General features: G+C 36.3%; 1 protein-coding gene and 2 non-coding genes across 4 annotated transcripts in view; 1 reads left to right on the top strand and 2 right to left on the bottom strand.

The window, feature by feature from the left end:
* Sou (required for meiotic nuclear division 5 protein souji) overlaps positions 1-9,121 on the bottom strand; it is an 81,613-nt gene extending 72,492 nt beyond the window's left edge. For both annotated transcript variants that reach the window (XM_069815362.1, XM_069815361.1), the window contains exons 1-3: positions 8,878-9,121; positions 8,568-8,713; positions 3,569-3,706 (exon numbers count right to left, since the gene is read on the bottom strand). In XM_069815362.1, coding sequence (XP_069671463.1) covers positions 3,569-3,706; positions 8,568-8,713; positions 8,878-9,013 — 420 coding nt within the window. In that variant the 5' untranslated portion in view covers positions 9,014-9,121. The remainder of the gene's footprint in view (positions 1-3,568; positions 3,707-8,567; positions 8,714-8,877) is intronic.
* Positions 9,122-10,637: 1,516 nt separating this feature from the next.
* Positions 10,638-10,719, bottom strand: TRNAS-UGA (transfer RNA serine (anticodon UGA)). The gene has a single exon. It is a non-coding gene; the product is annotated as a tRNA-Ser (tRNA).
* Positions 10,720-11,535: 816 nt separating this feature from the next.
* On the top strand, positions 11,536-11,617 carry TRNAS-UGA (transfer RNA serine (anticodon UGA)). Its single transcript has one exon. It is a non-coding gene; the product is annotated as a tRNA-Ser (tRNA).
* The last annotated feature ends 482 nt before the right edge of the window (positions 11,618-12,099 follow it).

The following is a 12,099-nucleotide window of genomic DNA, read 5'->3' as shown; positions in this document are numbered from 1 at the left end:
TTTCAATGAAGTAAAATATTAAACGATTTATCCTTCTATCGAACAAGGATGTTCCCTGGACACTATATCCTATTTTAATCATGTAATTACTTTATATTTATTTCTAACAAGTGCAGCAAAGCCCACGAGTATGGCTAGTTATTTAATATGAATTGATGTTAAATTATTCATATACTTTTATTTTACAATATTAATAAGAATATTACACGAAAATAGTGAAACTGCAGTTTATATGGTATTCCACAGGCTTCCTTATTATCCATTGATGCTATTTTTTTAGTAGGTTATTTTACGATGCTTTATTAACATCTTAGGTTATTTAGCGTCTGAATGAGATGAAGGTGATAATGCCGGTGAAATGAGTCCGGGGTCCAGCACTGATAGTTACCCAGAATTTGATCATATTGGGTTGAGGGAAAACCCGGGAAAAACCTCAATCAGGTAACTTGCCTCGACCGGAAATCGAACCCAGACCACCTGGTTTCGCGGTCAGACGCACTAACAGTTACTCCACAGATTTGGACTCATGGATGCTGTCATTGTTATTTACTTACTCATTTACTTATGGCTTTTAAGGAACCCATAGGTTCATTGCCGCCCTCAGTCCCTATCCTGAGCAAGATTAATCCAGTCTCTACAACCATATCCCACCTCCCTCAAACCCATTTTAATATTATCCTCCCATCTACGTCTCGGCCTCCCCAAAGGTCTTTTTCCCTCCAGTCTTTCAACTAACACTCTATATACATTTCTGGATTCGTCCATAGACCTACATGTTATATGCCCTGTCCATCTCAAACATCTGGATTTAATGTTCCTAATTATGTCAGGTGAAGAATACAATACGTGCAGTTCTGCGATGTGTAACTTTCTCCAATCTCCTATAACTTCATCCCTCTTAGCAAAATTCTGGGAATGCAACCACCCAAACAATATCACATTTAAGAACAGGACATTGTATAAAATAGACAGATGTGACAAATATAGACGTAAGTAAGTTTGGTACTACTGATTTTTGTTATGTTCATGCTCAAGTTTTGTAGCATTTTCGAAGTCATTTGTCAAAATATGTATCACTATTCGGAAAAGAGTACATGTAAGACAATATGCTTATAGTTCTCCAAATATAGTAAAGAGTATGTACACCTTGGAGCGACGATAAAAGAAGCAGTGATGCTATATCAGGGAGAATTGAAGCATGCATTGTCATTGAGGTGTGCATATTGGAGAAACGATTAAAGCGACGATACACGATAAAAGCGACTAAAAAGAAAAATTCCATTTTCTTCGCTCTTGTCCTTCATATAATCTCTGGTTAAGATAATATTAATCTGTATAATGACCAGTGGTTATCAATATATCCGAATATTAATCGATTTATTATTATTTCTGCATATTAAATTAATTATCATGGATATTGACAAATTGATCAGTTGTGTATTTATTTTTGATACGTTATGTGATCACAAGAACCAATCACATCACAATGAATTTATACAAGCTTTGGGATGAGAAACGAGTTCAATTTTGTATGTATTTAAGTTATATTAACCTTGAATCCAGCAGCTGATATTTTCTATATATCTACTTTCATTAAGTGGATGTATTTAAACTTATGTATGAAAATTATACTTGTAATATCATACATAAAGGTATGCTGTCGAAAATATAACAACTACATGTGGAGTGAAACAGGGCTGTATTTTCTCTCCGATCATATTTCTGATTATTATGAATGATATTATGGAAAGGTCTGCTGGCAATGTTAGAGAAGGTATAAGATGGGGATTAAATGATACCTTGGAAGATCTGGATTTCGCTGATGATATCTGTTTGCTATCCCATAGTTTTGGTGATATGCAGAATAAAGTTAATACTTTATTAGAATAATAAAAGGGGCTCATATGAAAATAAACGTAAAGAAAACTAAAGAAATGAGATTAAATAGTAAAAAGACAGATAAGTTATAATAAATAATAATACATTTTGAATCTTGCGTACACCACTTTTAACACTTGAATATAATTAATTGATGAACTAGTGGACTTACTCGTGTTAAATATGTAATATTTGTCCGGCTTACAGCTGTTTCAGTGCTTCACGCACCATCATCAGAGCCTACTAGATCGCGGCGTCATCTCGAACTTCTCTGCCTGTTAAGAGGGTGTGTTTCATTGTTGGAAGGTGTTGAAGTGTGGAGTCGAATAGTGTGTGTGTACTGAAATTGATCTGTGTGTTGAGGATTTGATCGGGGTGTGTTTTAGTGTGTATATTTCGTATTGTTCTAGTGTGTTGAGTTTTTGGTTCTTGGGTTGTGTGTGTAGGATTTCCATGTCCGTACACACACACTATTCGACTCCACATTTCAACATCTTCCAACAATGAAACACACTCTCTTAACAGGCAGAGAAGCTCGAGATGACGCCGCGATCTAGTAGACTCTGATGATGGCGCGTGAAGCACTGAAACAGCTGTAAGCCAGACAAATTATTACATATTTAACACGAGTAAGTCCACTAGTTCATCAATTAAATAATAATAACATTGATACTGTTCAAGAATTTAAATATTTGGGTAGTATAATTAACAAGGATGGTGGAGCCTTTGAGGATGTAAAGAACCGAATAAAAAATGCAAATAGTGCATTTGTCCAGTTGTACCCAATATGGAAATCTTATATTATATCTAGATCTACAAAAATTAAAATCTTTAACAGTAATGTAAAATCAGTCTTATTATATGGCTGTGAGACATGGAAAACAAGTAAAATTATACAAAATAAACTGCAAACATTTGTTAACAGATGTTTACGAAGAATTTTAAAAATTAGATGGCCAGACATAATCACAAACTCAGAACTATGGAAGATAACAAATTAGAAAGAAATCACAATAGAAATCAAAAGACGAAAGTGGAATTGGATAGGGCACACAATCAGGAAAGAAGATGGAGCAGTAGAAAGAATGGCTTTGGATTGGAACCCCCAGGGTAGTAGAACAAGAGGAAGGCCAAAAAATACATGGAAGAGAACAGTTTTGGAGGAAATTGCTAGGGAGGGGAAAACATGGAGCGAAGTGAAGAAGTTGGCTACAAATAGGGTCCGATGGAGGCACTTTGTGAATGCCCTATGCTCCTCATGAGGAGATACAGGAGTTTGATTGATTGAAGTGGATGTATAGAATATCTTCTACTGATAAATCAAAATGTTCGCTTCCTGCATCCTCGTTGCTCCGATATGAACACTTGATCCTTTGATAATACCAAAGTGTCGCTAGGTTGTTTCTTTTATCGTTTATCATTGCACCAACATGTACGTACCCTTATGCATAGGGCGTAGAATATTAAAAATGACATACCTCAAACCTTACATAAGAACATCAATGTTCTTTGCACACACAATAACTAATATCCAATTATCTTTTACAAATATCTCTCAATGCTGTTCCTGCCTACGTCCCTTTCTTCCGGAAATGGCCTCAACTATTTTTTGCATTATCATTACCTTAATAAATAACAATATCCCCTAAAACTGAGGCTTTTGCTCTTTAATGTAGGATCATGTCTGTACCTGTGCAAGTTCGTCAGCGATGTCAAGCATGCCCTGGCGGTAGAAGTGCTGGCAGATTACGTGGTTCAGCATCTGTACCTTCTCTGCACCCGAGAACACATCCTCTCTGCTGGTGGACGCGAAGTCTGACACAAAATTCTGTGGACACAACAACCGACTGATCACAACTCTTTGGTCATCATTTAGAGATGCCAGACTCGTGCTTACAAACTCTCCAAGACAAGTTACAAATGTTACTCATCAGTGGCGGTTCCTCGGGGGAGGGAAGGGAGGAACGTCCTCCTCACATTTTTCTTCTTTTGAAAATATATGCCAAATAAAGTATGTCTCTTGAAATTCGAGGAAGATTCGATAATTTTTAAGTTCACAGCTATAAGAAAACCTCGGTTGATCGAGTTTTAAACGACGCGCGCTCATGTGCTGCTAGAAAACTGTGAGAAAGATGCGAGATTGTTTGTGTGGAGGAAAGTCAATCCATTCCTCCTTTACTGCAGTTAACACACATAGACAACAGCGCGCTAGCGGCCAGAGAAAGAAGCAGAGTTTTAAAGAAAGTAAATGAACAGTTAGGGAGGAGATCCTCCTCTGAATCAGTGCATGGGTGGGAAATAGAAACCGCTGCCACCTAACGATACTGCATTCAACCGGACTATAACACATCTAGGAGGAGACACAGTAAAAACAGTTTTAACGCAAAGCTATGAAATAAAACATATAAACTTTTTTTTTAATTATAAATCAAAAATACTATTCATTGCACTTTACATAGGCTCCTATTCATGGTTTGAAACTTTCAAGTATATTTGAAAGTTAAAGTTAGATTTATATAAAACAAAGTGGAAGTAGTTTTACGTTAGTATCGCAGATCTTTTGGCCCCTGAAATTCACTTCCATTCATTGTGTACTAGACAGGGCAACAGCCAAGTTGTCAGTTTTGTACAAATATATTTGAGATTGAAAGTAGGCACTCCAAACTACATCATTTTTAACATAAAAAATTAATCGGCCACCGGCAGCTTTGAACAATAATGGTAGTATGACTTTACAAGAACTGAAATTCTTCAAAAACATGTGATACTGAACTTGTAAAATGTACATGTGGCAACACAGACCACGTGGGTGGGTGCAGTGTTCTCGCTTTCCTCAGATCATTTCCCATTCCTATTTCCGTAAAACGATTCCGATTATGTGTTAGTAGCTACAGTCTCGTCCAACTCGTGTGATGCTGTAGTGTGCTCGAAAAATGCTGCGAGGTTGTGAATTTCCTTGTAATTGTTAATTTGTGTAATTATTCAACAATGAATGGAAGTAAAAACATAATATATTTTGGAAAATTTAGAAAACTCAGTTTACAAGAACAGATTATTGCTATACAGAAGGGAAGGCCAACTCCAACACTACCTGGTCTTAAATGTATGCATATAGGCTAATTTGTAGATGTTTCATTCAAGAAGGTTCATTTCGTGCTGTTAACTTCTTTCCTCCTCTTAAGAAATATGCAGGAGCCGCCACTGTTACTCATATATCTTTATTTTATATGGAATAAACATTATCCAAATAAAAAAGCGTACTCTATTTTCAATCTTTCTGTACATAAGTTAACGATCGACTTCGAAAAAACAATTATGTCTTGTTTTTGAGTCAACAACCCAGTCACCTCATTTCCCTCAATCTTTGGTGGAAAATATGAATATATTTAACAATTTGTGCAACTTTTTTAAAGTAACAGTAGTATCAGAGTGTCCACTACAATAATTTGTAAAAAAAAAAATCCCTGAACAAAATTTTAGGTTTCTCTTACCAACCAGTGGCCCAAATGCTCTGTTCTGGATGTTTTTTTTTTCTTTTTCCTAGAAGAAAGAAAGCAAGGAAACCCAGCCTCCAACATTCCCACAGCTGATCTAGCTCTCATAGCTCTATTTCAGATTCGTAAAATATATTTTTTAATAATATTACAGGAGAAAAATTCGCTCCAGCACTGGGAATCGATCCCAGTTCCTTGGTTCTACATATCAAGCGCTCTTCTCCATTGAGCTATGCCGAAGTTCAATCCACAGCACCGGATCGAACCCCCCCCCCCCCAATGTTTTTCCCTTTGTGGCCCGACTCCAAGTTAGGCATGTATGCTGACACTTTTTTTATATTAAGTCAACTGCCATTGTACAAGGAGCGCACTCAGTTGAGTGACTTGGTGGTCGGGATTCCACAGTTATATGCAATGTTGGTCGAAGTCAATGGTAGTTGGCTTAATATAAAAAAAACTGTCAACATACATGCCCAACTTGGAGTCAGGCCACAAAGGGAAAAACACTGGAGGAGGGGGGTTCGATCCGGTGCTGTAGACTGAATTTCAGCGTAGCTCAATGGTGAGAGTGCTTGGTACATAGAACCAAGGACCCGGGTTCGATCCCCGGCACCGGAGCGAATTTTTCTCCTCTAATATTTATTGTTATCATAACAGATGTATTATGTACGACCAAAAAATAATAATAATCTTTTCGTAGATATTTTTTAATGTTTTATTAAAAGTCTTCCTTCCTTCTACGGGGTTCACCAAGAAGTCCACTGCCTTGCAAAAGATGGAAGTTCTCGGCGAGTTGACATCATTGCCATTGATAGACGAAATGACAGAGCAATTATCATCGATCCCATTGTGCGCTTTGAAACTGCAGTTGAACAACCTGTAGCAGTACATGAAGAAAAGAAGACCATCTATGACCCTACAATTCAATACTTAGAGATTATTATCATATACAGTGAAACCTCTCCTTAAAGACACCCCCAAGATACGGACACTCCTCACATACGGACAGATTTTTTTGTCCCAACTGAAATAATATAGAAATAATGATAAATTTAACTCTCGTTTACGGACACTCTCAGACACGGACACGGACAGCTGTTTCACAGTCCTAAAGCTTGCTTTACCTCCTGACTGCGGACAGAACTTGGATTTCAAGACCTAATGTGTTACAAAAATGGAAAATTTAGTACAGAAACTCCTTAACATTAAAGAAGATAATAAGGGTCTCGTAGGCTACCACTAGCTACCTCCTGTTAGCTGGAAGTGGGTGGATAAACAAAGTCATAAAATTTAACCTGTCTGATGGGTACAAGGTTTCCGCGATCGTGAAATTGTATTCGACATATGATAGGGTTAGTAGGATTATTCTCTTCACTTCAATTAATTGTTCTGTTTCGAGAGACATGGCACCTGAACGTAAAGGTTAAGTTGAAAACTGTAAATTATAGTACTGCATAACTGTAGGCCTGGAATAAAATTGCATGGCACAGTACTGCATTTTCCTTTTTCGGTCTTATCTACTGTAGTTCAAAGTTGCAGAGAATTTACTGTAGTACAGTAGACTGTATTTAGAATTAAACTACAGTAATATATTTCATTTAAAACGTGAAGGGATACATAATGCATATTATAAATTTACTGTTAGATTGGGGAGCCTCCTCCCAATAAAGGACACCTCCCAGATGCGGACAGATTGTTACGTCCCTTCGATGTCCGTAAATGAGAGGTTTCACTGTACAAAGACAGATTGAAGTATTTGGCCTATTATTCGGAGCAAGGGGAACAATTCCAAAATTCTCAGTTGAATGTTTTAAGTCTTTTGGAGTTCCTTTAAATATTTTGAAAATTATTGCTATAGACGTAATGAAATATTCTGTTCAGATTTTACGTAATCACCTGTACACCTAAATTTCCTTATATTCTATCTGATTACTACTAATTATTGAATAAAAGTACTTTCCCAAGGGTAGCTTCCATTTGAAAATAAAAATCGTAAATGTTTATTTTTATTTTATTTGTTTAGTATGCTATGTCTTTTGGCAACCCTTATTGAAGGGCAGTTACCCTTGTGGGATTTATATATATCATATTCATTTCAAATCCTCACCAGTTTACACTGCCACTGATTTGAAAACTTCAAACCTCTGTACTAAAAAGTGAAAACCAACTATTTTTACTTATACTCGTTCTACTCCATTATCTCCTGGCTTAGTTGGCTTATGAGTGATGCCTTATTGGTGTCACTTATGAGATCCTAACCAGTCTTTGTACTGCTGACTAAACAAACATACATACATCATTACATACTGTTACTCCCTGGTAAATTACTAAAGGTTTGTGCATGAAAAGAAGTTAGACATGTGGGGGGAAGGGAGGGACAAGCATTAAAAAAGGAAAAGATATTAAAATATATTCTAGGGAAGGAATGTCACTTCAGTATCATGCACAATACAGGGAGGTCACTAGAATTTGTGTGGCACCATGCATGATGGAGGACCTTGCCACTGATTTAAAAACCGCGATGAGCTTGATTACAATAACATTTCTATATTTAACTGGCCAAGAAATAGCCCGGAAGGTCAATTTGAACCCGACAGAGTTCTTGCGGAATGTGCTGAGGACATTAAGTAAAGGATAGCCTGCAAACTAAAGCACAATTCGTAGAACACAAAGTTTTATCTGCAATGCAAGACTAAGAAGTTACTACTTTGGCCTATGCAAACTATAAAAGCAATGAATGCCTACAAAATTTAACATCTTATTAATTGCAAAGCGGAGTTAGTAAGTCTAGAAAATAATGCTAATTACGAAGATGTACAAAATGTCAACTGTTGTCTCAATGACATGTGAAGTTATCCTAAAAAATAAATAAATTAAAATAAAGCTTATTACAAAATCATATTCTAATCAGTTTTTGTAATAATTTGTACCGGTACACGTAATATAAAGAAGATATTGTGCATTTAATGCTGAATAAACGAATACATCTCTGTTATGCAACTGAGATCTGTCATGTGACAGATATTAACTTACTATTATAAGTAACACATAAAGCAACATTGGCCACACTACCCCATTATCTCCTAGCCTACTTGCCTCATAAGTGGACCCGTATTGTTATCACTTGTGAGGTTCAGACCTATCTTCGGACAGTTGACTAAACAACAACATAAGTTAATGCAACATGACACTTACCCTATCAATAGCTTTTCCTACTTTAGACACTGTACTGTGCAAGTCCCGGTGATCTGTTGCTAATCGCTGTACTGTCTCCCGGATCTTGGCCATTGTTTGTCGTAGTATCACTATCTGAGCTGCTGTCAATTCATGATCTGGCGGAGCTGGAGAGAGTAATTAGGTTATGGTTTTACATTACCCTTTACGATTTAGAACAAAGCTTAATTTGTTAGATTAGCTATACGGTAATAATAATACTATATCGACTTGACCTTACATGACATACCTACTTGCTGCTTACGGGTCATCGTTCATGTATGTGACTTACCGCTCTCTAATTCTGCTTTTAATGCTTCTATGTTTCCCGTTACATCCTGCAATACTCTGTCTGCGTGTTCATTAATTCCACCAAATTTGGATAAAACTTTGTCAACTTCCCTCTCAACTGCGTTACAAGCTTCCATGTTTGTTGTTTCTGTTTTCTGCACTATCAGCCAAAAACAAAACAAAGCCTCCGCTCGAATATTAAAGATTCTGATCGATCTCTCCCGACATGTATTCCAAAGTTTCTTGAACCATAACCAAAACGTCATTTTCTTGCCTGCCATCTATGAGAGAAGATAGTAGACAAATATGAATCATACTAGATAGCAGTACTGCACCGGTATTATAATTATGTGCTAGAACGGAGTTGCAATATAAAATTGTTATAACCATCATCACCATCATCATCATCATCATCATCGTCATCGTGGATTAAGCCTGCTGGCCTGTTCCGGCTAAGTATTCCAACGTTTTCTCGGCCTTCCCAAATTTCTTCTACAACCATGTATGAGTACTGAAATTCATGTTCTTAAATCCCAAATTCTTCTGCAAATACTAAACTACAGATTCTATGCACATTGTGCGCATTTCATTTCATTCATTCATTCAAATTCCAAATTCTATATGAGCAAATAAATGCTTTACAGTAAGACCGAATTGTTGTTTGTTTTAGTCAACTGTCAAGACAGGTTTGAACCTCATAAGGAACACCAATACGGCATCACTCATGAGGCAACTAGGTCAGGAGATAGTGGGGTAGGGTGGCCAGTTCCTTTCCCCCTCAAGACCGAATTATTGTATATAAAACGAGTTCAAAAAGTCCGGACCACTAGTAGTTCTGTCAATTGATGACGTATTACGCAGTTCACCGAGTGGACAAACTTTACATACCCAGACCACATAAAATGTTTATAACGGACAAACCAATTAAGGGAAGTTTCATTTACAAACGCTAAATCACACTCATATCAACGTTTCACCGATTCTAATCAACTTCAGTAAAATAACTGTTAAAGAAGAATTACACTGATCTTAATTTGAATACTATTTTGCCAAGTTATATTTCCAACCAATTGTAAGATTGAATATAAATTGTTATTAGGTAACATTTATTATCATATCTCAAATTCCACTCTGGATATTGGCTTACATCATAAGCTTCTGCAGGGTTTTACCACAGTAGGTGCTTGCTAGATACCCGTAATGTTAATTTTTTGACTGACATTCTGTGCTTATTATCTCTCTCCCCCCTCCCATACATTGTAACAAACAAACTCATATGCAAAAAGGTCAATACAATAATTTTAATTGGAAAAGCAAACACAAGGCTGACCTCTCAATAGGGGCGATTACCCCTATGGGCTCTCCCTATGGGAGTCTCTGGCACATATATACATACCGATGTACTTACACACATGTTGACATTTTTTGTTAGGCAAAAAGCATTGTTGGATCGATGAAATCTATACGGAACAATTCTCTCAGTTCTCATGTAACTCTGGTTAAGTACCGCTACTGTACTTGTTTTCCGAAGAATATGTTATACAGCTATCTGGAAAACACAGGCTTTTCCTTAAAAAAAAAAAAAGAATGATTATGTGATGAGCCTCAAAATGTGACTAGGGTACGGTTTTCGTTTTTTTCATAATTGTTTTCTCCCCGCTACAGCTACATAATAGTGCGTCACGCAACGTCTGACAGTAATTTCTATGCAATGCAGAAATATACAATGCTAATCAAATCTAAAATATTGTGTAAAAATTTCGCTGCGGACAGGATTCGAACCTGTGCGGGTAGAACCCATTGGATTTCAAGTCCAACTCCTTAACCACTCGGACACCGCAGCACACGCTGAGATCGCTCTACGCAAAGGTTTACAATACACAGTAACTATCATAATCATAAAAATGTTAATGAGGAGTTCAGGAATACTTTTTCCTTAACCTTAAAGTTTTTCATAACTTACAAAGACTTTCATAGTTCTTAATTATTCTTTTATATGTCGGTAAAGAGCGAATCAAAGGTTACGGAAATCAATTCTACCAACCTTCATTTGAGAAAAGGAGTTTGTTATTTTCATATTACCCTTGATTACGTATGTAATTTACGTAATCAGAGATATTATTCATTGCACATGAAATTTTAGACTTCAACACATGTAGAATAATAGGATAAACTGCAGTTTACAGTTTCCTTCCTTTCCCTCCACTCATATAGTTGATACATTGTGCACACAAAATTAATTGTTGGCTCTGAAAAGTGTCTTTTCGTAACCATGATGATCCGCATTCGACAAACTCAAATTATTTCTTTTGTCTTTTAAGATAAATAATTTGTTAGCCAGTAAGAAAACCGTACACTAAAGTTTTCCCGAATAATAATATTTTACGTACAGTAAAGTAGAGGGTAGGTGGTAGCCTAGATCATATAGAGTGGTAGGCAGATTTTCCTAACGTCACTAATCAGAAACAATATGAACACGTAATAATTCTCGTCACGAATATATATATAGGGATGTATAGCTAACGCAAAGTGTATGTTCATAATGTAATATGATTAATATTTACAATTCGGATCAAATTTAGTAAATTTAATAAATGATTTAATAGTTTTCCCATCATGTCCCGAGTGCCATCTCTGATTAAAGAGCCGATTTACATCAGCTGCGGTGTCCGAGTGGTTAAGGAGTTGGACTTGAAATCCAATGGGTTCTACCCGCACAGGTTCGAATCCTGTCCGCAGCGAAATTTTTTTTTTCAACAACATAACATTAATTATTCTCCGTTTACTTAATTTGTAGGAAAATGCTTGGGAAAAACTAGCGCATAGGTACTTATGATTTTGAAAGTAAAAAATCGTTTGATTAAATTATTGTATTGATGTAACAGGATACACCTATGCTGGTATTCAAAGTTGAATGGATGTGGAGATATTAATGAGAAATATTATTTACTAAATAGAGGGCTATATACAAGTAATTATACATTTTTGTAGACATCTGTGATACAGCAAATTAATGAAACGGCTGTATTTTTTTAACATCTTAATTTACATACATTCCAAAGTAAGTGCTACCACAAGTTGTATAACACAGATTACTATGTTTACCGGTACCATTGTTACTGTTTCTACATGATTATTGACGTATAATACATCTTTGTTCGCATCTGATATGGTGACAATGAGAAGATTTTCACTGGATTCGAAAGAATCAATACTGTAAAGG

Source organism: Periplaneta americana, chromosome 16 (assembly GCF_040183065.1).
Source record: "Periplaneta americana isolate PAMFEO1 chromosome 16, P.americana_PAMFEO1_priV1, whole genome shotgun sequence".
In the NCBI taxonomy this organism is placed as follows: domain Eukaryota; kingdom Metazoa; phylum Arthropoda; class Insecta; order Blattodea; family Blattidae; genus Periplaneta; species Periplaneta americana.
Note: the sequence above shows the minus strand (reverse complement) of the source record. Positions and strands in the feature narration are given on the sequence as shown.